Source organism: Mustela erminea, chromosome 18 (assembly GCF_009829155.1).
Source record: "Mustela erminea isolate mMusErm1 chromosome 18, mMusErm1.Pri, whole genome shotgun sequence".
Classification (NCBI taxonomy): domain Eukaryota; kingdom Metazoa; phylum Chordata; class Mammalia; order Carnivora; family Mustelidae; genus Mustela; species Mustela erminea.
Window position 1 is genome coordinate 1,603,743 of NC_045631.1, and position 23,616 is coordinate 1,627,358.

Here is a 23,616-nt window from a genome sequence, read left to right on the forward strand (position 1 = left end):
CGCCGGGGGGCGGGGCCGGCGGCGGGCGGGGAGGGGCGCGGGCGCGGGCGCGGAGCGTGCCGCCTCCGACGTGTTTCCGGCCTTAAAGGCGCCTCGCCCTTCCCTTTAAGACGCGCCGCCCCTCCGCAGTCACTCCCAAGATGGCGGACCTGCTGGGCTCCATCCTGAGCTCCATGGAGAAGCCGCCCAGCGTCGGGGACCAGGAGTCTCGGCGCAAGGCCCGAGGTGAGGACCCCAAATCCACAGCCGCCTCTCCTCGCCCAGTTCTCAGGGCCACACTCTCGCCCCTTCGGACGCTGCCGCCTCCTCAACCTTGAAAGACCCCCTCACAGGCCCCTACGGCGACCCCCGGAGTCCCTAAAAGGGCTGCCGGCCCACCCGCTGCCCTCAGCGGCCGGTGATTGGCTGCCCGGACCCCAGCGCCAGCCTCCCGCCTTCTTTCCTACTGGCCTTCCGCGGTCCTTGTCTTTAATTCGCCGTCGGGCCCGCCCGTCCGCCGCTGTCCGGGTCTGATTGGCTGGCTGCCTCCAGCCCCCTCCCACCCGCTCCTGGGCCCGCCTGCGGGCTGGGGGGGGCGTGTCGGCGGGCCACACCCCAGCCGCCTTGCGATAGGCTCCGCAGCACGCTCTTCCGCAGCCTCTTCGCCCCTATTGGCCCCCTCCCTTTCGGGGTCCGCCTACGATGTCTGGCCCGACCTTCCTCGGGCACACCCCGCCCTCGGCGCCTCCGATTGGTGGCCGGGCCTGCCGGGCTGCGCCCCTCCTACCGCTCTCCCCGGCTGCTCCCGCGGCCTCGCCGCCCTTCCGTCGTGGGCGGTCGCCGGGTCCCCGGTGCTGCAGTGCCGCTCTGCCCGCTGGAGGCACGAGGGCGCCATGGCCGTCCGAGTGGCCGCCGCCTCCCCGCCAGGTTCCCCAAGCGGCCCGGAGCGGGCCGGGGCGCACCGGGGCGGCCGCGCTAGGGGCCCCGGCGGGCTGGGACCCGCGTCCTGCGTCCGGGAGCGCGCAGTCCGGACCGCGCACGGAGCGGTCACACCCGAGTTTGACATCCCCCAAAAGGCGTAGTCCGGGGGCCGACAGGACCTTCAGCGGGGCGGGAGCCGCCCGCCCCTTTGGGCAGAGAAACGTGTTCGAGGCCTCCAGGCGGGCAGCACGTGGGCGCTTTGGGCCGCAGCCGGACCCGGAAGCCGAGGTGCAGAGTCCAGTCGCTTGCCTGAGGTCCCAGGGTTCCGAAGCGGTGGGGTCGTCAACAGGCCAGGACTGGCAAACTGCGGTGTTTCTGGCTCACGTTCTTAACCTTAGTCGGAGGCCACCTTCCCAGACGCGTGGGGAGACCCGCAGGCCAGTTAGAGCAGTCAGTGGTCTAACTGGTCAACATAGGGGCCCTGGGGATACGGCTCTGAGATGAGACAGAGGGGAGCCCCCAGGCCGCCTGGCCGCGTCAACCAGAGGGACTGGCGGGGCCTGAACAGGGTCCCTGCCTGCAGCGGCTCCCAGTCCATCGGGCAGGCAGATGAGGCCTTGCACTGTCGCTTCTGGGCATATGCTAGAGCGCGTCTGTGACCCCAGCGTGCTCGGGCCCTAGGGTCTTGGTGGGTCTTGGTGTGCATGAGGAGGAACCACAGGTGCATAGGCACGGAGTGGTTAGGCAAACGGGAAGTGGTCCGGGGCAGCGGGTGGGCCGGAAGCCCAGGGGATTCCAAGTGACAGGACAGAGGGGAGGGGGGCGCCAAGACCCGAGCTGGTGGAGCACCCTCGCAGCTCGCCTTGGACATCTGCAGCCCCAAAGAAGCTGGGTGTCAGACCAACCACTGCAGTGCCCTCCTGTCAGTGCAAGTGAGAATCGGGGGTGTTACAGAATATAGGAAGTTCAATAATTTCTCCTTTTCTGGGGAGACAGCGTCATGGGAAGCTCCTGGAAGGCAGTGCTGCTTCTGTTCTCAGCGCCCCAGTGGTCTCAGGTCTCCATGTGGGTGGGCATGAAATAAATGCTTGTGAACCGGGTTTCCCACTGGGGCTGGGAAATGGGGTCAAGCATGGTTCTCCTCCTTGTCACTCCCACTAAAGCGTGCGCTCTTGAAGGGCAGACTTCGTCCCAGTGTCTGTGCCAGGCAGAGTGAGTGCACGGACGTCTGGGCAAGAAACACTTGCCCGGCTCTCCCAGGGCATGCCAGACCTCCTGTGAGGCCTCGCAGACGCCGCCGCCCCTCGCTGCAGCCCCGGGCTCATGCTACTGTTTCTCTCCCCCAGAGCAGGCTGCCCGGCTGAAGAAACTGCAGGAGCAAGATAGACAGCAGAAAGCGGAGTTCCGTAAAAGGGTGAGCCGCTGGGCCAGCAGAGGCAGCCTCGGGGAGGACTTCTAGAAGTTAGGATTGGAAGGTTGAGGTCTCAGGTTTTCCCAGGTGTGTGCAGTGAGAAGCCTGGAGGCCAGTGGCATGGAGGCTGGGGAAGGCTTAGGGGGCGAGGCCCGCTGGTGCAGGTCAGGAAAGGGGTCCTGGGGTGGAGCCATGGATCACGTCCTCTTCTTCTGTCTCCCAAGATGGAGAAAGAGGTGTCAGATTTCATCCAAGACAGCGGCCAGGTCAAGAAAAAGTTCCAGCCGATGAACAAGATAGAGAGGAGCATCCTGTGAGTGTCTCTGGGCTACGGGAGGCGTGAACAGGCCCACGGGGCCCCTGAGAAGTGGGTGCTGGGCCCCGGCAGCCCTCCAGACTCTCCCTTCTGGCCTCCCTTCCCAGACACGATGTGGTGGAAGTGGCTGGCCTGACGTCCTTCTCCTTCGGGGAAGATGATGAGTGTCGCTATGTCATGATCTTCAAAAAGGTGAAAGGCCCAAGCGCCCGCCCTTCTCTTTCCTTTCCAGCCTGTGCCCCCCAGAGGGAGAGGCCGGATGCAGCGTGGGTGTGGAGCCTGACCCCGTGGTTCCTTTATCCACAGGAGTTTGCGCCCTCCGACGAAGAGCTAGAGTCCTACCGTCGTGGCGAGGAATGGGACCCCCAGAAGGCCGAGGAGAAACGCAAGTTGAAGGTGAGCTCCGCCCAGCAGCCTGGCCCCAGGAGGGGTTGGGGATAGGCCCCCGAGCGCTGGTGCCTCGTCTTTGCACCCCTAGGAGCTGGCCCAGCGGCAGGAGGAGGAGGCAGCCCAGCAGGGCCCCGTGGTAGTGAGCCCCGCCAGCGACTACAAGGACAAGTACAGCCACCTCATCGGCAAGGGGGCTGCCAAGGACGCGGCCCACATGCTGCAGGCCAACAAGACCTACGGCTGTGGTGAGGCCCCGTGGGGGCGGGTGGCCGGGACAGGGCTGTGGGAGGTCGGGGGAGGCTGTGAAGCAGGGCTCCTGGGCCCTCCCCACACTCCTCTCCCACCCCGCAGTGCCTGTAGCCAACAAGAGGGACACGCGCTCCATCGAAGAGGCCATGAATGAGATCCGGGCCAAGAAGCGGCTGCGCCAGAGCGGGGAGGAGTTGCCGCCCACCTCCTAGGCGCCTCGGCTCCCCGGGGCAGGGCAGGGCAGGGGCAGGGGGGACAGGCTGCTGCTACTAGAACCCATCCTGGAGCCCCCCCGCCCCCCGCACCACCTCTGACGGCGTCACTCGGGCTGGGGGGCCTGTGTTTGACACCTCACTGTTGGAGCTTGGACGTGTGCGTGTGCTCGTGTGTGTGCGTGCGTGTGTGCGAACGCGCAGGTGGGTATTTAACGTGTATTATTCCCCCTTTTTCCTTGGAATTTTCTTCCTCGTGGGGCTGGGATGACTTTACGTTCAATAAACACAGTTTGACCCAATGTCCCGGTTTGTTTGGCCAGAGAAAGGTGGGTCCCAAGGAGGAAGAGGATTCTAGGTCGAACAGTATAAAATGCATGTGCCGGCCAGGCACGGCCAGACGCCGCCACTTTCCTGGGGGAGGTTTACAGGCGATCACATTGAAAGTGTGCACTCGCTGAGCACAAAGGGCCCGCGGCTTTGGCTCCTGGTCTCTCCGGTCAGGGAGGCTCTCTGCCTCGGTTTCCTCACACGTAGGATGGGGAGGGAAACCTAACCCTTTGACAGCACTGGTTTACAGATGTCAAGTGTCTACAAGGGTGCCCGATGCTGAAAGCTTCGGGAGCACGAGCCCTCGGACTCCGACCCACAGTGCACCCCGCGGGTAGAAAGACAGATCCGAGGGAGCTTTCCCTCACAGGGCGCTCAGACCCCAGGCCCCCCGCCCTGCTTCCACCCGCCTCCTTCAGAAGTGTGAGCCCGTCCCTCCCCTTCCTCCGGGTCCCAGCAGGTCATCCGCGTGTTCCTCCCTTCCTGCCCCACCTCTCCACCTCCAGGCGTGGCCAAGCCAGAGACCAGCATCCCCTCAGTCCCACCAAGGAGCAGGCCACTGTCTTGCTTGCCACCAGCATTTATTTCCGTGGGGAAAGGCTTGAAGGCCTGGATGGGTCCCGGGGGGGCTCGGGGCCTACAGCTTCTCACTTGGCCTTCGGGTTGCGGAACTTGCGTCCGGCAAAGACAGCCTTGTCCCCGAGAGCCTCCTCGATCCTAGAAGGCAGGCCAAGTTAGAGCTGCGCCTCCCAACCCCACCGCCCCAGGCCCCCCACATCCAGGCCCGCTGTGCACCACCCCCATACCTCATGAGCTGGTTGTACTTGGCCAGGCGCTCTGAGCGGCAGGGGGCACCCGTCTTGATCTGGGGAGGAAAGGGGGGTTGCGTGTGGCTGGTAGTGGGAGCGGCCTGCAGGGGCATCCAACCCAGGCAGGAAACCGGGGACCCCAAGAAGGCCCGTCAGACACTTGGGAGCCGTACCTGCCCCGTGCAGAGCCCCACAACGAGGTCGGCGATGAACGTGTCCTCGGTCTCCCCAGAGCGGTGGCTCACCATCACTCCCCAGCCATTAGACTGAGCCAGCTTGCAGCTGGGCAGGGAGGAAACTCAGTAAGATCGACCGGGGCCTCAGAGGGAAAGCCCAGGGCACAGTGGGGCTCTCCCCTTTGGTTTGGGGCAGTGGGCTCTTGGCGGGGAGGGGAATGACTAAGTTCCTTGGGAAACAGGAGAGAAGGGGAGAATCTCGATTTCGAGCGGGAGCTCCTGAGATACTGGTGGGAAGGAAAGGCAGAATCTGGGGGAGGAACCCAGCAGGCTGAAGGTGGGGCACAAGCAGGGTCGCTGGGGCAAAAGCTCTGGGGCCGGGAGGGTGGGATGGGGCAGGAGCTGGGGGACGTCAGATGTGGCTGGACAGGCAGAGTCGGGGCCAGGGGAGGCTGCGGCTGCCCGGGGGCCGGGAGGCACTCACGCCTGGATGGACTCGGTCACAGAGCCGATCTGGTTGACCTTCAGCAGCAAGCAGTTGCAGGCCTTCTTCTCGATGGCCTGGGCGATCCTCTTAGGGTTGGTGACTGTGAGGTCGTCCCCCACGATCTGGATGTTAACTCCCGAGAGGAATGAGGTCCAGGTGGCCCAGTCATCCTGGTCAAAGGGATCCTCGATGGAGACCACTGGTGAGTGGGGAGGAGAACCGGTTAAAGACCGGAGGCGCCTCGCGGGGCACAGGCCGGGAGAGCCCAGATGGGATTTCGGCAGGCTTTAGGAGCCGCGGAGGCGCCCCAGTCCCTGTGCTGGGCCTGTGCCCGGGTCCCAGGCAGGAGCGACAGCACGGCTGGAGGGGGGTCTCACCAGGATAGTTCTTAATGAAGTTCTTGTACAGCTCTCCCAGCTTCTCCCCAGTGATGTGCCGCGTGGGGTCGTCGGGGGACTTGAAGTCGAGGTCGTACTTCCCGTTGCGATAGAACTCGGACGCTGCCACGTCCATGCCGATGACCACCTTGTCTGGGTAGCCAGCCGCCTGGATGGCCGTCTTCAGCAGCTCCAGGGCTGGGGAAGGGGCAACAGGGAACCTGAGGGTCCGGGTTCATGGTCCCTGCAGCCCCTCCTCTGCTGGGACGCGGGGGCGCTGCCCCTCAGAGCGCTCACACTGACCCTCATTGTTCTCCAGGATGTTGGGTGCGAAGCCGCCCTCATCACCCACGTTGGTGGCATCCTTTCCGTACTTGGCCTTGATGACCCCCTTGAGGTGGTGGTACACCTCCGCGCCAATGCGCATGGCTTCCTTGAAGGAGCTGGCCCCCACGGGCAGGATCATGAACTCCTGCATGGCCAGCTTGTTGCCGGCGTGCGAGCCCCCATTGATGACATTGAAGGCCTGGCAGGGGGAGGGAGGGGAGGGCAGTTCAGACCCGGGCCAGCTGGGAGGGTCCAGCTGGAAGCCCGGCGTCCCAAATCCCCAGCCGCAGGGTCTAGAGTGAGCAATCTGACTTCTCAGGGTCTCTCTCCTTGTTTCTATAAGACGGGAGTACCACCCGCTTTCCCGCAGGGTCTTAAGCTCAAAATCAAACAGACTGGAAACGAGGCCTCCGGGGGTGCCTGGTCTGTGACAGCCAGTGGCGCCGCTGCGGAAACTTCCGTGGGGTCCGTGAGCCCGCTCCCTGCGTTAGCGAGGTCCTGTCATCACTCCCACTTTACAGACGAGGAAAACGAGGCAGAGAGTGCAGTTAGGCAACCTCCTCTAAGATCCGTGAGCAAACAGGCAGAGCCGGCTGCCTCCAGGACAGCCTGCGCAGGGAAAGCACCGTTGGGGCTTAAACCAGGGGCCTGTGTTTGATAAAGATTAAAGGAGATGGAGACGCCAGACCCTTGGCCTGAAGCAGCTGTCCATCTGACCTGCGGACTGGGGTACAGGGCACAGTGAGCCTTCCCAGTTAGCACCAAGCCCAGCACTGGAATGCGAAGGAACATGGGGCAGCGGGGAGGTGGAAGGGGGGGGGGGCCGCGGTTAGGTCCAGAGAAAGCATCGGAGAGGCTTAATGGGAGGCTGGAATTGTGGGAAAGAGGGAGGGGCCAGGCCGCAGCTCAAGAGGTTCCCTTTCAGGAAACTGTTCCTTCGGAGCTGGGTCTCGAAGCTAGACTTTCCAGGGGCTGCTGCTGCGCAGCTCCCTTGGTGGGGTGGCCCCGTCACTGTGGCGTGGGGCGAGGGCAGCTGCACTCACAGGAACCGGGAGGACCAAGTCTGGGTTCCCGGCCAGGTCTGCAATGTGCCGGTAGAGAGGGACCCCCTTCTCCGCCGCGCCAGCCTTGCACACGGCCAGGGAGACGCCCAGGATGGCATTGGCCCCAAACTTGGCTAGAGGAAGCAAGCACAAAAAAAGGGTGAGGGCTTCTCCCCCATGGCTTGGGGTCACCCCAGGGAGCATCGGAAGGCCAAAACACTGGGCACGAAGGGTGTGCTAAGAGCGGTCTCCCCCAGAGGCCCCCGCCCCAGGGGAATGTGTCAGCTTCAGGCCTGGCGGTGGGCAGGCACCAGGAAATGCCTGTGGAGTGAGTACAAATCCAGCCAGCCACGGTGTGCCCTAAATCATGGGATGCAGAAGTAATCCTAACCAGGCCTCCAGCCTGGCGTCCCTCCCACCCCTGCCACATCCCGTCCCTTCCCCGGGTCTTCCACTCACACTTATTCTCCGTCCCATCCAGCTCGATCATAAATTTGTCAACTTTTTCTTGATCCACAACGCTTAGTTTCTGGAAGGAGAGATTGGGGGCAGGGGATGGGGGGCAGAGGTCATGTTTGTCAGGAGTCAGGGCATACGCTGTGAGAAGAAGTACAGGTATTTGGGGGAGACGATGGACGGGTGGTCTGGTGAAGCAAGGCCTCTCTCAGGCTTGAGCTTCGGGGGTGGGGGCACAGGGGCATGGTGGGGGCAGCAAGCTCCCTCTTGCCTTTTCCAGCAGAGCGGGACCTAGGGTCTTGTTGATGTGTTCCACAGCCTTCAGGACCCCTAGAGAAGCCGGGGGGCGGGGCGTTCAGAACTCTGATTCATTCAGGCCTCTTCCCATAGATCCCAGCTTCTCAAGCGCGCTGGGTTCCAGTCCTCCACATCCCACGAAGCTGCTGAGTGCCCAGGTCCTGACCCCACCCGCACACGGAAGCTTGTCCCCCATCACTTTCCCTCACCTTTCCCCAGGTAGCGGGATTTGTCTCCGTCTCTCAGTTCCAGGGCCTCATAGATGCCCGTGGAAGCTCCGCTGGGCACAGCTGCTCGGAATCGGCCTGGGTGGGTTGAAGGGGAAGGTTACACACAGTCCCCTGCACCCTCAAAGGGCCAGAGTATGCTCTCGGAGCTCAGGGCCAGGGGCTGGTGCAGAGGGAGACTCCTGCTTCTCCACCCTGGGGAGCCAGGCTGGAAGAACTCTGGGGAAGGGGATCCCAGAGAAAGGAGAGGATATTGGGCAGAACTGGGGGGTAGGGAAAGAACCCCCCAGGCCAGGGTCTTGAGGAAAGGCACGCCAGGGGCCTGTGTTACCCTTGGCTGTGTGCAGGTCCACTTCTACTGTGGGGTTGCCCCTGGAGTCCAGGATTTCCCGGGCAAAGATCTTCTGCATGGCCATGGCTGCAAGACAGGAGGTGTGACTGCGTGTGGACAGCTGATCCCTGAAGGAACCCGAAATCCCTTGCCCTTTAAGAGTCTTCCCCACCCCAAGAAGGCAGGTGCGGGAGCTAAAAATATCCCACAAAAAGGTCACAGACCAAAGAGGCTGGCACAGCACCCCCCCCCCCTCCAGAACAGCTCCTGTTCCACCCCTATCCTAGGGATCCAGGGGCCTCTCCTTTAACTGCGCCCTCTGCACAGCTCCCCGGGCCCGCATGGACCCCTGTGGCCCGCAGAGGTGCCCTGAGGCCCTCTCCCTCACCTGTCTGCTGGGGCAATCGGTCCTCAGACAGAGCTTGCTAGCGCTTGGACCCTCTCCTGCTATGCTGGTTTTCTTCTTCCTGCTCCTTGGTCTCCTCTAAATCCGTGGCGACCCCAAATTCCCCATCTGGCTCCAACCCTCACTCCCCTTCACATACCTCTCTTCGCGGTCTCGCTCCCTGCCCTGGGCACCCCCCATCCTGCTTGTTCCAACCCTTCCATGTCTTTCTCAAGCACCCCCAGTCCTGGGAGGAAGAGAAGCTGACAGCTTCCCCACTTTGTCCAAATCAGCACCACCCTTCCCCACCCCCATCCTCTGAAACTGGAGGATTCACCAGACCTGGGATGTGTTCGAGAGGGGATTGGGGTGAGCTCCGAGTCTAGGTGGCAGCTGGGACAGTGTCAGCTCACCCCCTCTCAGGCTGGGCATTTATCCCCTAAGCACCCTGTGCCCCAGCCAGCCCCGCCTCTCCCCCTCTCCATCCTCCCCCTCCACCCTGGGCTGGCAGCCAAGTGCCCACTACAGCCGAAAGCAGCAGCCTTCGGCCGGGGGCCCCGGGCACCTGCCCCCTTCCCAAAGGTCAATGACTACTCCTCCTTCCTCTCTGTCCCCCAATAAAAGCCCCAACTTTTAATTCCAGCGCTGGGGAGGTGCAGGGAAGGGCTTTCAGATCGGGGGGTCTCTGCTCTCACCAGGATTATATTCCCCTTTTGCAAAGGTTAAAGAGGGACTAGTGCCCTTTAGTAAAGGCCAGGGGTAACCTGAACCCTGCTGGGCTGGGGAGGGGGCCTGGAAGAGGGGCTGCAGAACTGACATCCACACATGCTCAGCTCACTGGGCAGGCGCCCCGCCGCCTCTGCCCTCCCTTGGAGGAGGGGCCGGGGTCCCGGGCAAGCGCTGTGATCTTAAATGGAATCTCCCACTCGGAAAGCGAGAGGGTCTCACCTCTCAGGGTCCTCATGGCGGCCTCTCTGGGCCCCACCCCGGCTCGCGCCAGCTAGGGGGTGGGGGAGGGGGCAGGGAGCCGAATTTAGACGGGCTCTCAGACTTGGCGCGGCTCCCTACTGATAGCGCTGGGCCAGTACTTGTCGCCCCGGGTGCGGAGCGGCAGCCAGGAGCCCCTTTCCCCGCCGACCGCGGGCGCCTCGGAGCGCGGCCCCAGCCCAGCCGTGAAAGAGGTTCCTCAGCGGGGCGCAAAATGAATGGCGGAAGGAGGGGTGGCCCCTGCGCGCCTCTGAGCCTGGCGCGAATCTGGGGGGCCGCAGCTCGGGTACAAGCCCGCGGGCCCCTGGGGGCTCGTCACCTCCGCCGCCCTGTCCACGGCCCCGGCCCCGGCCCGGGCCGCGCCCTCCCGGAGTGCTCCAGCCGGGGTTCCGGGCGCGGCGTGCCAGAGTTCAGGAGCCGGCGGGCGAGGAGCGCCGCCACGTGCCCAAGCGCTGCCCCACCCGGCAGCCCGGTGACTCAGCCGCGCGGCTGTCGAGGAATGGGCCCGGGGGGCGTCGGGGGCCGGGGGCGACCGGCGGGACGCCCCTCCCCCAGGGCCGGAGGCGGCCCAGCCCCGCGGCTGCGCGGGCGACTTCACCTGGTCGGTGGTGGGGACCCCGGGCGCCCCTCCCCGCCAGGACGTGGGCGCGCACGACTTCTCAGCACAAGTTTCACAGAAAAGAAGAAAGAACCTGAGGGGCCCGAGCGGGAGGGGACTTTCCCCTTCTCGGAAAAGTTGCAAAGCATGCAAACCCCCGGTGTTCTTCCGCCCGGAAAAGTAGTCCCGCCCCCGTCTCCCGCGCCCAGTGACCTCTGCCGAACCGGGCCAAGGGGCACGGCCGGTGACCCGAGTGTGTGTGTGTTGGGGGAGAGGCCGGGCGGGGCCGGAATGCGGGGCCAAGGCCTGCCTGGGGGCTGGAGCTGCCCCGGCTTGTGCCCCTCGGGCAGATCCTGGGGACACGAGTGGCCCCCGGTGGGCGCCTTCAAGTCCGGCTCCGGCCACCTCCCCCCGGGCTCCCGCACTTCTGGACTGAATAAAACCGACGGGCAGCAGCGAGCCCGCGCGCGCTGCGCCCCCGCCCTTTCCGCCCGGCGGGAGACACGTCCCCGGCCCACCCGCCCGCCCGCCTCTGCGGGGGGTTCCGTGGCGCGCGCGCGCCCGCCCCGCGGGCCGCCGGCCCCAACCGCTCCGCGCCCTCCCGCCCGGCTCGGTCCCGCGCAGGCGCAGGCGCAGGCGCCGCCGCCGCTGCCGCCGCCGCTCCTGCCCTCCGGCGTAGGTGGGGGAAGGGGGAGCCGGTCCGTTTAACCCTGCGCGCCCCGCACCCGCCTCCACCGCGCGGCTCGCGGCTCGCGGATTAGCCTTCCCTCCACTTCCATGCCCGCCTCGGGCTCGCCGCCTTCCCCGACACCGGCGTCTCACGGATTTTCGGGGCGAAGCGGGGCTAGCCCTGACCCTAAGTGCCCCCGCCGCCGCCGCCCCCCATCCTTTCACAGGGTTTTCCACCCAACTCTGCAAATTTTGCAATAGGGGGAGGGATTTTTAAAATCGCCTTTGCAAAGTTCGGTCTCTGGGCAGGCGGGGGGGAGGGAGGGAACGGGGAGCAGGCCCCGCCCCCCGCCCTTTGCAAATAAAAATCCGGGGGGGGGGGAGGAGCAGGAAGTGGCGGTGCGAGGGCTGCTGCACAGCCGAGCGGAGCCGCGGTCCGGACGGCAGCGCGCGCCCCGAGCTCTCCGCCTCCCCCTGCCCGCCAGCCCAAGGCCCCCGAGCCCAGCCCGCCGCCCCAGCAGCAGCGCCGAGAGCAGCCCCCGCAGCAGCGCCATGGCCGGGTGGAACGCCTACATCGACAACCTCATGGCGGACGGGACCTGTCAGGACGCGGCCATCGTGGGCTATAAGGACTCGCCCTCCGTCTGGGCCGCCGTCCCCGGGAAGACCTTCGTAAACATCACGGTAGTGCGAGGCCCGCGCGCCCCGGGGCACCGGCCGGCGCGGACGCGGAGAGGGAGGGACCCGGGTGGGGGCGGGCGCGGACCGCGACCGGGTCCTCGCCCTGGAGGCGGTGCCGATGGCGGCCGCACGTGAGCGGGCCCCCCACGGCCCCGAGACCCGCGCCCCGGGGCGGCGGCGCCCATCCCTCCCGCTCCCCGCTCCCCGCTGCCCGCGACGGGGCGTTACATCCGGGGCACAGGGCGGGGAGGGGCGCGCCGCCCGGTGCGGAGGCCCACTTCCGCCTCGGCCAGGGCGGGGCGGGCGCGGGCACCGGCCGGCGCTGGGGGGACCCCCGGACCCGCTTCCGGCGGCCGGCTCGCGCCCCGCCACCATTGTTCCCGCTGCGGGCCGCGGGAGGTCGCCGCGCTCGCCCGGGGCTCCCCGCGCTCCCGGCTTTCTGAGAGAGGGCGAGGCCGCCCCACGCCCCCCGGGGTCGGCTGTGCGCCCCGCGCCCCGGGCAGGCCCGTCCCGGAAGTCCCCGCGGCCGCCCTTCCCGCCATGCGGCGGGGCCCGCGGCGGGGTAACTTTGTGAGAAGTTGGAGGCCGCGCGAGTGAAGGAATGAGGGATGAGGGCTGCCGGCCCCATCACCACCTCCCTGTCCGCGCTGCCCGGAAGTGGGGAGGGGGAGCGGAAGTTCAGGAGGGGGGGAAGGGGATTTCCGGGCGGGAGGGGACCGGATGTGGGGGTTTGGGGTGTTAGGGGGAGGGGGGAGAGGCTCCCTGGGGTGTCTGGACCTGGTTGCGGGGTGGCCGCCTCTGGCCCCGCGCCCCCTTCCCAAGTTTTCCAGCTGCCCCGGAAAGCCCCCCCGGGATCTGCTTCCTCCTATCGGGGCACCGCTACCTGGACCCAGACCCTAAGTCACCAGGAGACCCAGGCGTCCGGGCCCCTAGCAACTCCTGCAGAACCTTTGACCAAATAAGGGCAAAGTTGCTTCTCCTGCTTCGCCCGCCCCCTCCCTTCCCCTCTTCGCTTCTGCTTTTCCTGAAGGAGAGTGGTGTGCATCCAAAGGCTCCCCATTCCATGCCTGGCCACTCTGCTCCCTGGCTTTTAGCTCCCTTTATTTCTTGGGTTTGCTTTTCCTATTAAGTGAGATCGAGGCGTCCAGATGAACGTGTTGTTTCTCTGTAAGCATTTCCTAGGTTTGCCCCGACGCTCAGCAGGTCCTCTTTAGAGGTTCTCAAATCCCGGAGATGTACACAGAGCAGGGGACATAGAGCCCCTCTGGGGGGAGGTGTGGAGGGCGGGTGGGTCCTTGAAGCCGGTGGGAACCTCGTTGTACTAACCTGATGGCTGCCCCTTTCCCCTTCCAGCCAGCTGAGGTTGGTGTCCTGGTTGGCAAAGACCGGTCAAGTTTTTTCGTGAACGGGCTGACACTTGGGGGCCAGAAATGTTCTGTTATCCGGGACTCACTGCTGCAGGATGGGGAGTTTACCATGGACCTTCGCACCAAGAGCACCGGTGGAGCCCCCACTTTCAACATCACTGTCACCATGACTGCCAAGAGTGAGTTTCTGGCTCTTAACCTTTTCCCAGCTCTGGGATCCCTCCTGTACCTCCTGTTAGTCTTTTGGGTTCTTCCTGTGCGGCTCCCCAGGAGGAGGGGATCACGCCAGCCTGCTGGATGCTGGGACTCTGGATCGTTCCTTCAGTTCTCAGTTCCTCCTCTCGAAATGTAAAGAAGTTGAACTGTATTACCTCTTAAGTTCCTTCCTGCCCCTGAACCTTTTCAAAGGGGAAACCCTATTTTCTTGGGAGAGGTAGACGGGGTGGCCAGAAGTTGGCATTTAGCTGTCTTTTGAACTCTTTTGTTAAGATGTGGCGTGGCAGGCTCCACCGGGTTATTTCTAGCCTGAGTCCCAGGCACCAACCTGCCAGCCTCGGCCCCTGAATTTTAGTGGAGCCCTCTCCAGCTCCAAGCTTGATTTCCCCCTCTTGAAAAGCCCTATTGTTCCAGAGTGACTGACAGCCTGCCTGTGGTTGGGGGGGGGGGGGCTGGGAGAGAGGCGGTTGGGTTACAGCCCCAGGGCTGGACAGCTGCTCAACAGCTGGCAGGGGGTGGAATTGTGACACCTGGGTCCCAGCCTCCTTTCTCTTTTCTCCAGCGCTAGTCCTGCTGATGGGCAAAGAAGGTGTCCACGGTGGTATGATCAACAAGAAATGTTATGAAATGGCCTCCCACCTGCGGCGTTCCCAGTACTGACCTCGTCCGTCCCTGCCCCCCACCACTCCCCACGGCTTTTGCACCCCTGTCCTTCCCAGACACACACATACACCATTTTTATTTTTTGGGCCATTACCCCACACCCCTTATTGCTGCCAAAACCACATGGGCTGGGGGCTGGGGCTGGATGGACAGACACCTCCCCCTACCCAAACCCCTCCTGTGTGTGGTTGGAAAACTTTTTTTGTTTTTTGGGTTTTTTTTTTTTTTTTTCTGAATAAAAAAGATTCTACTAACAAGGTGCTGTGTGGTTTGGCCTGGGTGTCAGGATAGACAGTCCCCGTGACCCTTCGGCTTAAAAGAGGGTTGAGGGCATAAGAGGGTCTAGGAACTTGGGCTTCCTCAAGTCCTGCCCTGGGGTAAGCACCTGCCTGGGTCCACCTGCCCGGGTGGGCCAGCCCTTATGTGGTGGCATTTCCGAGTCCTACGTCCTCAGGTGCTAGCTGAATTGGTAGTTGATGGGAGTCTTCCAGACCAGAGAATGGGTTCAGGCCTGCGGGCAAGGCAGGGCCGGTTGAGTCATCCTCATGTGGGTGGGGCTCCCCCTCTCTGAGTCACAGTAAATGCCTGCCGGGGCTGTCCCCATGGCTACAGGTTCTTCTCTTTCAGCACACCCCTGCCCCTTTATGGCAAAAAAAAGGGGGGGGGTCGATTCCCCAAAAAGGAGTGCATGTGTGTGAGAATGATCTCACCTTTCCTGAGTTCACAAAAACTTTATTGACCCAGTAAGTGAAGACCCAGTCCCTCTCCAGACCCAACCCCCTCAAAAGGATGGGGTTGAGGGAGGGAGAAACCTGGGGTGGAAATGCCCCCCATCCCTCAACACAGAAAACTGAGCGAGGATGAGAGGCTGTGCAAATAGGTCATGGGAGGGGTGCATGGCAGGGGGGTCAGGGGACTATTAGACCAAGATGGCAGCTGAAGAGGAAGGGGGTGCGGGTGGGGGATCTGTTGAAGACCCGGGCAGAACAGGAGAGGTTGGAGCTAGGGAGCCAAAGGAGGCAGGTGGCGTGGGGCTGGGGCCCAGAAGCGGGGTCCGCTCTGAGGCAGGGTGGTCCCTCGGCTCCCCTTCCTCATCACCCTCTTGCCCCTGAGTCTCGTCCTCGTCTTCGTCCCCCGGCCCGCGGTGCACAGGCTGCTTACAGATGGGACATGTCTTCCGGGTCTGGGTGAGCCAGGGGTCCACGCAGCGGCTGTGGTAGGCTGAGAGATGGGGCGGGGGTGAGGGGGGTGAGGCACCTGCTGGGGAGGCTCGGGGCGGGGCCGGGAAGGGAGGGTCTCACCATGAGCACAGGGAAGCACTCTCAGTTTGTCCCCGTCCTCATATTCATCCAGGCAGATGGCACACACATCATACTGGTCTCCTGGGGCAGGAAGAAAGTCCTGTCACTGAGCCCTCCTGGACCAAGGCCCCCGAGAACTCTCGGAGTGGTGCCGCTGAACCTGCCAGATACCCTCCCTGGCCAGAGTAGGACCCGAAGAATCTGGGGTTAGGGAAGTGGGTTTCTGTGGGGGGAGTTGTACGGGTGGGGAGGTAGGGAGTGGAGGGGCGGAAGTGGTGGGGCAGGGCTTCTGCTTAGCCTTATATGGGCACTGGAGGCTCCAGGGCCTGGAGACCCAACCCCTCCTTACCTGTTTCTTCCTTCTCACACCAACTCCTCCCCACTGCTTCCGTCTGTCTGCTCTCAGCTCCCTTCCCGGCAAGGGCTGTCCTCCATCTCTCCCCCCAACTCTTGCATTTAACCACCTGTGCTTTCCACCTCCTGCTCTACTGTCCCAACCTCACTGCGCATGCAGGTGAAGAAAGAGAAAGCCGGCATCCCAGGCTGACACCTGCCATCCCTGTCCCTTGTCTCCCGAGCTCCAGCTCCTTTGGCACCAGGTGAGCCGTGGGAAAGGCCCCCACCTCTGCCCGAGCCTCTCACCTTTCCGATAGTCATGGGTAGGGATCTGCCTGAGCTGCTCTTTGGTCAGTCGGTTCCGCTGGAGCCGCTTCCGGTGCTGGATACAACGGACTACCTGGGGAAGGCGGCGCAGGCATGGGTTGATGTAGGGAACAAAACAGGGCAAATCCAGTACAACCCCCCTCCCCAACCTCCCAAGCAGACCCAGTCTGGCTTTAAAGGCCGCAGCTCTTGCCATCCGTCCCCCACCTCGAGGTACTCACCATCACTGCTCCCATGGCCAGAACCAGTAGGCCCACGATGCCTGTGAAGGGGATGAGGTAATAGCCCAGAGGAAAGCTGTTGTCTGGGACCAGAAGCACCCGAGCCCTGGGGAAAGGAAGGCCAGGATCAGAGGAGCAGGAAAGGCAAAGGGACAAAGTTAACATGCTGGATGGGGCCCACAGACTAAGATGGAGATGGGTGGAAAATCTCGAGGCACCGTGACAAGGATTGGAGGCTGAATGGCTAGGGCACAGAGGCGTGGGCTCCAGGTGGTCACAGAAGGGCTGGAGAGAGGGGAAAGGAGGGACGCGTCCTACCCCTTCTCGTAGACAAAGAGGGCACGCAGGTACTCGGAGCTCCTCTCCCCAATAAACACGGACGGGATCCAGATCTGCTGCTGGATTTCCTCTGCGGGGATCAGTGCGCGACGCTGCGAACCCAGCCCTCCGCTCCGCTCCATCGCTAACCCTGGCGCTCGGCTCTCCTGCTCTATCCTGCCCCAAGGACGGACTGTTCTCCCAAGCCGGCGGCCACACACCACCCATATCTCAGCCTGAGCTCTAGCGAAAACCCAGCTCGCCCAGGTGCCGCAGCCTCACCGCTATTCCACACCATGTTCAGAAGCTCGTTGGAGCCCACGTTGTGCACCACCGCTGCGCCATACCCCGCCTTCTGAGCATTCAGGACCTGGGGGACGAGGCAGGGGGTAAGGGGCCATCGTGGCCCTTGCCTCCCTTCGTGCCGGGTACCTCTGTCACCCTCAGCTCCCAGCTCCCACTGTGCATTCAGCAACCTTGAGGTCAAAGTTGCAGTCGAATCTTCGAAGCAGTGCGATAAAGACTGACCCGTTGACCGGGGCTGGGGGCGGAGGGGCAATGAGGCTGCAGGCATTGGCCGGCTGAGCCTCCACAAGGAAGCCCTGGGGAAGGAAGAGAAGCAAACAACAGTTGGATTCACTGCCCCACGGGGCCCCACCAAGCAGACTGGCTGCCCCGTGCTGTGAGCGCGCCGTCCCTCACTTCCTCACCCCTGAGCGTCCTACCTGAGTCAGAAGTCCGCCTCCTGAAGAGGCAAGGACATCACACGACACCCCTCGGCCAGGCCTCCCAGCATCCCTCTCCTGTCCAGGAGAAGCTTCTACCCCACACTCGAAGCTAATTCAGATTCTGCCTTTCAGATTCTCAAATTATAAACTAAGTTTGCACTCGCCCGGGTCACTCCCTCTCCAGCTCCGTGTCCCATCCTCGTCTCCAGCACGCACTTCCACAAAACACAGTCCCCTCTGTTAAGAAAACGGCCAAAGGCACCAAATGGAGCCACTTGTGCTAAGCCCAGGACCCAGATGGACTCCCTGAGTTAGTTCCAGCCTCCCCAGGAACGGAACCGAAAGCAGCCCGTCTGGAACCAGCGGGTCAGAACTCGCAGGGCCATCTGCCCAACAAGCCCCTGGCCATCCGCTGGAGCAAGAGAGTCTTGCCATGCTCAGCTCTAACTCGAGTGTAACTTACTTGTCCTGCCGCCTCTTGACCACCAAAGCCTCTCCCTTCTGCGCAACTCCAAGAAGCTCCGTCCTGCCTGCCACAGGGGATGCTACTCCGCTCATGAACTGTTGGCCATAGCCCACACGACCCTGAAGGTTCCCACACCTACAAGTGTCCTCTCTTTCCCGCGCTCGGTGATCCACCCACACCTAACGAACCAGCTCACGGACGCCGGGCCGGGGAGTGCTCGCCGGCCGGCGGTCCTCATGGTGAAGCACGTCAGCACTGCTTACGGGACCGGACTCTTCCCGAAACCCTGAGAAAACGCCTCTCACCCCATTTCCCAGGAAAACAAATCAAATCGCGGGGAGGTCACGGAGTTGCCCGATGTTGTAAGACCCTGCTGAGAGCGGTGCTCTGCCCCCGCCGTCGCCCTCGTCCCCTTCCACGCTCCTCCAGGGCGCCCGCGGGGGACTCTGTCTTCCGCCTCCTCCAGGCTCTGAACCCACCCCGGACGGGCTCCAAGCTCCAGCCCCGCAGGGGCGAGGCTCCGCAAGCCCCTCCCCGGGAGAGAGAAGGTCTGGCGGGGGGCCCTCACCTGCAGGCCCTCCTGGCTCAGGCTGGCCCCGAAGAGAGCGGGTAGGTCCGCGAAGTCCATGCTGGCGTTGTGGTCCGAGATCTGCGGGCGAGAGAGCCGTGTTCCCCGGCGCCGCGGCCCTGCGCCCCGCCCCCGCCCCTCACCGGGCCCTCCACTCACCGCTCGGATGAGCCCCCGCGCGGGGGCCGCCCCCCACAGCACGGCGGCCACCACCACAGGAAGCGGGAAGGCCGTGGGGCGCATGGCAGCGGCGCGAGAGGCCGAGCAGGCCGCGCCCCGTAGCAGGAGCAGAAGGGGGACTCTGCGCCCTCCGCCCCTCCCTCAGGATCCCGGGGGTCCGACCACCCCCAGGCCCCGCTTCCAAGCTACATGGGGGCGCGGGGGAGGGGCCCCGAGTGCGGGCGTGCGGTGCCCAGCCCGGTCTGCGCGGCGGGGCGGGAGGCACTCAATGCACCGCTCGCGGGTACAGGGACAGGACCGGGAACGGGGACCGCGGCAGGCACAGGTGACAGGAAAACTTCGGGCGGGGCGGGGGCGCTCCGGAGGCGGGACTTCCGGGCAGGTGCGCCGGCGTCCTCGCGGCCGGGGAAGAGCTTCCGGGAAGGAGTCCGGCGGCCTCCAGCCCTGGGCGCTCGAGAGGAAGGACTTCCGGTCCTAAAAGGGCCGTTCGGAGGAAGGTCAGGGCGGAGGGAATGCCTTTGCAGATGCAGCGAGCGCCGCACCCCAGAGAACGATCCAGTCCTTCCCCCCATGCCCGCGACCTGGGAGCTGCCGGATTTAACAAACCTCTCGCCCTCTCCGGCCGCCGCCGCGGCTGCGGCACCTTCGGGTCTCGCGAGAGTCCTCCCCACGCTGTTACCCCCGCCGGGGAACGCCTGCTGCTCCTATCGCGAGAGAGCCCGCCCCCCTCCCGCCGGCTTCCCTAGCTCATTCTGTCTCGCGAGATCGCCTCACACTGTTTTCCCGCGAGTCCAATTCAGCGAAAAGTCTGGGCTTTGGCTTCCTAAACCAGCCACACCCCTTCCCGCAACACCTCCTCGAAGCCCCGCCTCCGGCTCCGCCTTGCTCCCGGCGGCCTTTGCGCCGCGCGCCTGCGCCGGCTTCCAGCTGGGGCCGGCCCCGAGAGCCGGAGGGGCGTGCGCGCGCCCTCGGCCCTGTTGCGCGCGCGGTGTCACCTTGGGCGCGAGTGGGGCCGCTCGCGCGCAGGACCCGGAGCCGAGGGCCCCTGAGCGGCGATGGCGGCCACAGCGAGTCCCGGGGCCGGCGGGGTAGACGGGAAGCCCCGCACGTCCCCTAAGTCGGTCAAGTTCCTGTTTGGGGGCCTGGCCGGGTAAGCTCAGGCCCCGGCGTCGGGAGGGAGGAGGAAGGGACGGCTGCGGGTCGGTGGCGGTGACCCGGGTCGGCACGGGGCCAGCGCGGTCCCAGGCATACGCCGAGGTCCTTGGCGGGCTGCCAGGACCTTTCCCCCGTTGCGGGGCCCCTGCTGGGCTGCGTGCAGGCTCCTTGCACGGCCCGTCGGGCCACTTGAAATCCCCGCCCGGTGCTCGGCTCTCCCGGGTCCTGTGGGGCTCCAGGTCCTTGCCCGGTTCCTGTTGGGCTGCGTGAATTTCCAGGTCAGGAGCGCCTGCCTCCTCTCTGAGGTGGGCTGCAGACCGCTCGAGATCGTGCCTGACCCCCTGGAGCGGAGTGGAGCGCTTGCCGTTGCATGTCCCCCCCCACTGGACTTTTTCAGACCAGTGGCTCCTGGCACAGGCGGACACACACACATAACCACCAGACTTCTGGACACTTACTTAATCACGGGGCGGGCCTGGTGCTTGGTGGCCCCTCGTTGCCAGGTTCCAGCGGGCCCTGGACTCCGCTTCTGTCTTCCTCCAGGATGGGAGCGACGGTGTTTGTGCAGCCGCTGGACCTGGTGAAGAACCGGATGCAGCTGAGCGGGGAGGGAGCCAAGACGCGGGAGTACAAGACCAGCTTCCACGCCCTCACCAGCATTCTGAGGGCAGAGGGGCTGAGGGGCATTTACACTGGGTACGGGGGAGTGCTGGTGGGAGAGGGCGGCTTGGCAACTCCAGGCCCTGGCCTGACTCCCTGACCTCTTCACTCCCCAGGCTGTCGGCTGGCCTGCTGCGCCAGGCCACCTACACCACCACCCGCCTCGGCATTTACACAGTGCTGTTTGAGCGCCTGACTGGGGCGGACGGCACGCCACCTGGCTTTCTGCTGAAGGCCCTGATCGGCATGACGGCAGGCGCGACGGGTGCCTTCGTGGGCACGCCTGCCGAGGTGGCTCTTATCCGCATGACCGCCGATGGCCGGTGAGTTCCAGGTCTGAGTCTGCGCCAGCTTCGTTCTCTGGGATCTGGCGTCAGTGGACTGACTCCTTATCCCTGGTCTGGAGCAGAGCAGCGACGCCCGTGGTCTGACCCTCCTTTCTTTGCTCCTGTGGGGCAGGGTGGTCTATCCTGAGCTTGGCCTCTCCCTACCTTCCCACCAGGCTTCCTCCTGACCAGCGCCGTGGCTACAAAAATGTGTTTAATGCTCTGATTCGAATCGCCCGAGAGGAGGGGGTCCCCACACTGTGGAGGGTGAGTAAAGGGGCTGGAGACTTCGGGGGAGCAGGGGGCAGCTCTTGGCGGTCTCTGACACTGCGCCCCCCCATCCCACCACCCACAGGGCTGCATCCCTACCATGGCTCGTGCTGTTGTGGTCAATGCGGCCCAGCTCGCCTCCTACTCCCAGTCCAAGCAGTTCTTACTGGACTCAGGTGAGCCCCGGAGCGGGGGCACCCCAGCCTGGCCCGGGCCGGCTCCGCGCTGACTGCCGCCCCTACTTCGCCTCCCCCAGGCTACTTCTCTGACAACATTCTCTGCCACTTCTGCGCCAGCATGATCAGCGGCTTAGTCACCACGGCTGCCTCCATGCCCGTGGACATCGTCAAGACCCGGTGAGTATGCGGGCCGGCTCCCGGAGACAGACGGGAGACGCCGCTCTGTGTGTCTCTCACGCCCCTGCCTCTCCTGCAGGATCCAGAACATGAGGATGATTGACGGGAAGCCAGAATACAAGAATGGGCTGGTGAGGCAGTGGGGCTGGGGGCTCTGGGAGGGCAGAGAGGGTGCTGGGGGAAGCCGGCCACGGCCTTGGAAGCCAGGTTCTAGCCCCGATGCCCTGCCTACCTGTGCAGGACGTGCTGGTGAAGGTTGTCCGCTACGAGGGCTTCTTCAGCCTCTGGAAGGGCTTCACGCCGTACTACGCCCGCCTGGGCCCACACACCGTCCTCACCTTCATCTTCTTGGAGCAGATGAACAAGGCCTACAAGCGTGTCTTTCTCAGTGGCTGAGGCGGGCCAGGGGCCAGGGGCCTGGAGTGCCAGGGCTCCTGATCTGCCGCTGCTCCCGCAGTCAGTGCACCCCTGGGGGCCTGGACTCTTCTGCCCTGGGCCCCTCTATTTATTTGCCCTCCATGGTGTGGTTCTCTCCTCTGCGGCAAAGGACTCTGGTCTGTCCTACTCCTGCATTCCCCTGCCTTGCTTGTCCAGATTCTCATGATCTCTCTGCCCCTGGCTGTGTCGGCAGCTGGGGGAGCTGGGAAGCTGCCTCGAGCTTTCCGGCCTCCTCTTGGGCGTTAGTTTTGGGGCATGTAGAGGACAGCGGAAGATTCCCCCTTCTCGGTGGGTAAACCAAGGCAGGGCCGAGGGGACAGGAAACGGCAGAAGCTGTCAGGATAGCCAGAAGGTCCGCAGCAGGAGGACGTGACCCTCCACCTCACTGAGGACGTGATCAATAAATTGGATTGATGACATCACCCCCAGATCTGGATAGTTGTGGTGGCGGGAGGGGAGGCAGCTGGACAAAGAGGCAGAGGCCCCAGGAACACAGCAGCTGGAGCTTTAAAGAGAAGGTATTAAAGAGAAGGCACTTGCCCATTTTATGCAATCGCCAGGTCTGTGGATCGGTCTTGGTGTGGCGGCAGCAGCGGCAGCCGACAGGTAAGGATAGCCGAGACGCAGGCCCTGCCTGTTGCTTCCCGGCCACTCTCTCAGAGGCAAGGCTCCTCTCACGGAATCCCCAGGAAAGCCTCTGCGGCCTGGCGACTCAGGGAGAGGAGGGAGCAGGCTGAGCTGTGGGGGCAGATGCCCAGGGCCAGGAGGCTTGTGGGAACTTGGGACACCGGGAGCGTTGGCCAGAGACTTGATCTGAGCTCCACCCCACGGAGACTGATGTGTGCTTCCCAGGCCCTGCCTCGAGGAGCCCAAAACTCTCCTGGGGCATCAGAGGGCACAGCAAGGTCAACTGGAAGGAGGGCTGGGCAGCGTGAGTCCCAAAATGGTCTGAGCCAGGCCAGGGGACAGGCAGGCGGCAGGTGGGAGCTGTCCCCTTGGCAGAGCCACCTCAGGAGGAGGAGAGGAGCAGCCTGGCAGCCCGGCGCCCCGGCTGGGACCTCCCATGTCTGCCACTCCTCATACCTATTCTGGACATTTGTCGGCCTGGGCCACAGTGGCCACTCTAAGAGACCGGGAGCCTGGATCTTGTCCTTAAGGGGTTCTAAGTCCAGAGGGGAAGATGGCCCAGGGGCAGTGGGGGAGAGAGTGGAGAGTGGACTGCGGCAGGGTAACGGGGGCCCCGGCCCGGCTGGAGGAGAGAGCCCCGCTGGTGGCGGTCAGATGGATGGGGCGGCACACCTGCCCAACTAGAGAGTGAAGTCTTGGAGGGGACTCCTGGGGTGGGGGGCAGTGCAGGGAGCAGGTGATCTCGAAGCTTGCAGCCCCAGGAGCACAGGGGAGAAGCCCCTACTGTAAGAAATCAGCTGGGTGAGCGCGTTGAAGCCCTTCCTGGCTGAGCTCTGGGTTTGTGCTGTGCCCACGGGAGGTTTCCAAGCAGGACAGGCGTGGGTGGGTTTTCAGGTTCGTGCCATCTGGAGAAGTGGCGGGGGGGTCTCGAGCTAGGAAGGCTCAGCTCTCACTCCTGTTCTCTGGGCCCCAGAGAATGGGGCCAGCCTTGGTTTGGGCTGGAGACCCCGCAGGAAAGACAGCCCACTCTGTGTGGTGAGGGAAAATGGCGGAGGGTGGGCAGCGGGAGAGGAGTGGGTTCCAGCGTGCAAGCAGGACGCCTGGCCGGGGCGGCTCGGTGGTCGGTAGGACCCGGTGTGGTGGTGCAGGCCGCCGGGCACACGCACTGGGCACTGAGCTGGGCAGGTGCAGGCAGGCGTGGGGCGGGTGCCCGCCTGGCTCCTGGGTGCTGGGGGGCTGGTGCGCCTCAGGAGTGGCCGCTCCAGGAAGACTTAGGTTTTAGAGCTAGAACTAGTACTCGCGGTGGCCTGGTCGTCGGCCCCCCCAGGCAGCAGGTGCACTTTTGTGGGTGAGGGAGCCAACTTGGGCAGGGGCAGGTGGGGCTTCGGTCGTGCGAGTGATAGGCCCTCTGGGCACTCTGGTCTCCGGAGGAAAC

At 64.3% G+C, this 23,616-nt stretch overlaps 5 protein-coding genes across 11 annotated transcripts; 3 read left to right on the forward strand and 2 right to left on the reverse strand.

Annotated features, from left to right (window-relative positions):
• The first annotated feature begins 121 nt into the window (after window positions 1–121).
• Window positions 122–3,595, forward strand: SPAG7 (sperm associated antigen 7). Of its 2 annotated transcripts, XM_032320903.1 has the most exons (7): window positions 122–225; window positions 2,247–2,314; window positions 2,536–2,624; window positions 2,735–2,819; window positions 2,934–3,023; window positions 3,106–3,262; window positions 3,369–3,595. In XM_032320903.1, the coding sequence occupies exons 1-7, from the start codon at window positions 141–143 to the stop codon at window positions 3,476–3,478; spliced, it is 684 nt and encodes a 227-aa protein (XP_032176794.1). In that variant the 5' UTR covers window positions 122–140; the 3' UTR covers window positions 3,479–3,595. The 2 variants fall into 2 exon arrangements, with proteins under 2 accessions (XP_032176794.1, XP_032176795.1); XM_032320904.1 differs by lacking the exon at window positions 2,735–2,819 and having other exon boundaries at window positions 2,860–3,023; window positions 3,369–3,531.
• Window positions 3,596–4,372: 777 nt separating this feature from the next.
• Window positions 4,373–10,397, reverse strand: ENO3 (enolase 3). Of its 3 annotated transcripts, none has more exons than XM_032320895.1 (12): window positions 10,309–10,397; window positions 8,339–8,425; window positions 7,990–8,085; window positions 7,755–7,813; window positions 7,487–7,556; window positions 7,028–7,161; window positions 5,961–6,183; window positions 5,658–5,855; window positions 5,278–5,479; window positions 4,791–4,899; window positions 4,615–4,673; window positions 4,373–4,525 (listed from the first exon to the last, which is right to left on the reverse strand). In XM_032320895.1, the coding sequence occupies exons 2-12, from the start codon at window positions 8,421–8,423 to the stop codon at window positions 4,456–4,458; spliced, it is 1,305 nt and encodes a 434-aa protein (XP_032176786.1). In that variant the 5' UTR covers window positions 8,424–8,425; window positions 10,309–10,397; the 3' UTR covers window positions 4,373–4,455. The 3 variants fall into 3 exon arrangements, with proteins under 3 accessions (XP_032176786.1, XP_032176784.1, XP_032176785.1); XM_032320893.1 differs by lacking the exon at window positions 10,309–10,397 and adding an exon at window positions 9,672–9,797; XM_032320894.1 differs by lacking the exon at window positions 10,309–10,397 and adding an exon at window positions 9,066–9,176.
• Window positions 10,398–11,370: 973 nt separating this feature from the next.
• PFN1 (profilin 1) lies at window positions 11,371–14,134 on the forward strand. Its single transcript, XM_032320905.1, has 3 exons — window positions 11,371–11,661; window positions 13,012–13,204; window positions 13,804–14,134. Exons 1-3 carry the CDS (start codon window positions 11,530–11,532, stop codon window positions 13,899–13,901), a joined length of 423 nt encoding a protein of 140 aa, XP_032176796.1. The 5' UTR covers window positions 11,371–11,529; the 3' UTR covers window positions 13,902–14,134.
• Window positions 14,135–14,622: 488 nt separating this feature from the next.
• Window positions 14,623–19,134, reverse strand: RNF167 (ring finger protein 167). 3 transcript variants are annotated; one of them, XM_032320901.1, is made up of 10 exons: window positions 18,956–19,134; window positions 18,329–18,823; window positions 18,170–18,250; window positions 16,884–17,009; window positions 16,690–16,777; window positions 16,408–16,498; window positions 16,090–16,195; window positions 15,848–15,941; window positions 15,206–15,286; window positions 14,623–15,125 (listed from the first exon to the last, which is right to left on the reverse strand). In XM_032320901.1, exons 2-10 carry the CDS (start codon window positions 18,410–18,412, stop codon window positions 14,824–14,826), a joined length of 1,053 nt encoding a protein of 350 aa, XP_032176792.1. In that variant the 5' UTR covers window positions 18,413–18,823; window positions 18,956–19,134; the 3' UTR covers window positions 14,623–14,823. The 3 variants fall into 3 exon arrangements, with proteins under 3 accessions (XP_032176792.1, XP_032176791.1, XP_032176793.1); XM_032320900.1 differs by having other exon boundaries at window positions 18,329–19,134; XM_032320902.1 differs by lacking the exon at window positions 16,884–17,009 and having other exon boundaries at window positions 18,329–19,134.
• Window positions 15,494–22,107, forward strand: SLC25A11 (solute carrier family 25 member 11). 2 transcript variants are annotated; one of them, XM_032320897.1, is made up of 8 exons: window positions 15,494–15,804; window positions 20,048–20,200; window positions 20,281–20,487; window positions 20,667–20,757; window positions 20,846–20,936; window positions 21,017–21,116; window positions 21,196–21,247; window positions 21,357–22,107. In XM_032320897.1, the coding sequence occupies exons 1-8, from the start codon at window positions 15,509–15,511 to the stop codon at window positions 21,510–21,512; spliced, it is 1,146 nt and encodes a 381-aa protein (XP_032176788.1). In that variant the 5' UTR covers window positions 15,494–15,508; the 3' UTR covers window positions 21,513–22,107. The 2 variants fall into 2 exon arrangements, with proteins under 2 accessions (XP_032176788.1, XP_032176789.1); XM_032320898.1 differs by lacking the exon at window positions 15,494–15,804 and adding an exon at window positions 19,269–19,499 and having other exon boundaries at window positions 21,357–22,102.
• The last annotated feature ends 1,509 nt before the right edge of the window (window positions 22,108–23,616 follow it).

Coding starts and splice junctions, on each gene's coding strand:
- SPAG7 (XM_032320903.1), top strand. CDS start 141: ATGGCGGACCTGCTGGGCTCCATCCTGAGCTCCATGGAGAAGCCGCCC. Junction 2,315..2,535: donor AAGCGGAGTTCCGTAAAAGG/GTGAGCCGCTGG, acceptor CTGTCTCCCAAG/ATGGAGAAAGAGGTGTCAGA. Junction 3,263..3,368: donor CAACAAGACCTACGGCTGTG/GTGAGGCCCCGT, acceptor CCCACCCCGCAG/TGCCTGTAGCCAACAAGAGG.
- ENO3 (XM_032320893.1), bottom strand. Junction 4,900..5,277: donor GTGACCGAGTCCATCCAGGC/GTGAGTGCCTCC, acceptor CTCCCTGCCCAG/CTGCAAGCTGGCTCAGTCTA. Junction 4,674..4,790: donor TGGGGCTCTGCACGGGGCAG/GTACGGCTCCCA, acceptor TTTCCTCCCCAG/ATCAAGACGGGTGCCCCCTG.
- PFN1 (XM_032320905.1), top strand. CDS start 11,530: ATGGCCGGGTGGAACGCCTACATCGACAACCTCATGGCGGACGGGACC. Junction 11,662..13,011: donor AGACCTTCGTAAACATCACG/GTAGTGCGAGGC, acceptor TTCCCCTTCCAG/CCAGCTGAGGTTGGTGTCCT. Junction 13,205..13,803: donor TGTCACCATGACTGCCAAGA/GTGAGTTTCTGG, acceptor TCTTTTCTCCAG/CGCTAGTCCTGCTGATGGGC.
- SLC25A11 (XM_032320897.1), top strand. CDS start 15,509: ATGGGCACTGGAGGCTCCAGGGCCTGGAGACCCAACCCCTCCTTACCT. Junction 20,201..20,280: donor CTGAGGGGCATTTACACTGG/GTACGGGGGAGT, acceptor TTCACTCCCCAG/GCTGTCGGCTGGCCTGCTGC. Junction 20,937..21,016: donor GCAGTTCTTACTGGACTCAG/GTGAGCCCCGGA, acceptor CGCCTCCCCCAG/GCTACTTCTCTGACAACATT.
- RNF167 (XM_032320901.1), bottom strand. CDS start 18,412: ATGCGCCCCACGGCCTTCCCGCTTCCTGTGGTGGTGGCCGCCGTGCTG. Junction 16,499..16,689: donor GAACATGGTGTGGAATAGCG/GTGAGGCTGCGG, acceptor TGATCCCCGCAG/AGGAAATCCAGCAGCAGATC. Junction 15,126..15,205: donor AGTGCTTCCCTGTGCTCATG/GTGAGACCCTCC, acceptor CCCATCTCTCAG/CCTACCACAGCCGCTGCGTG.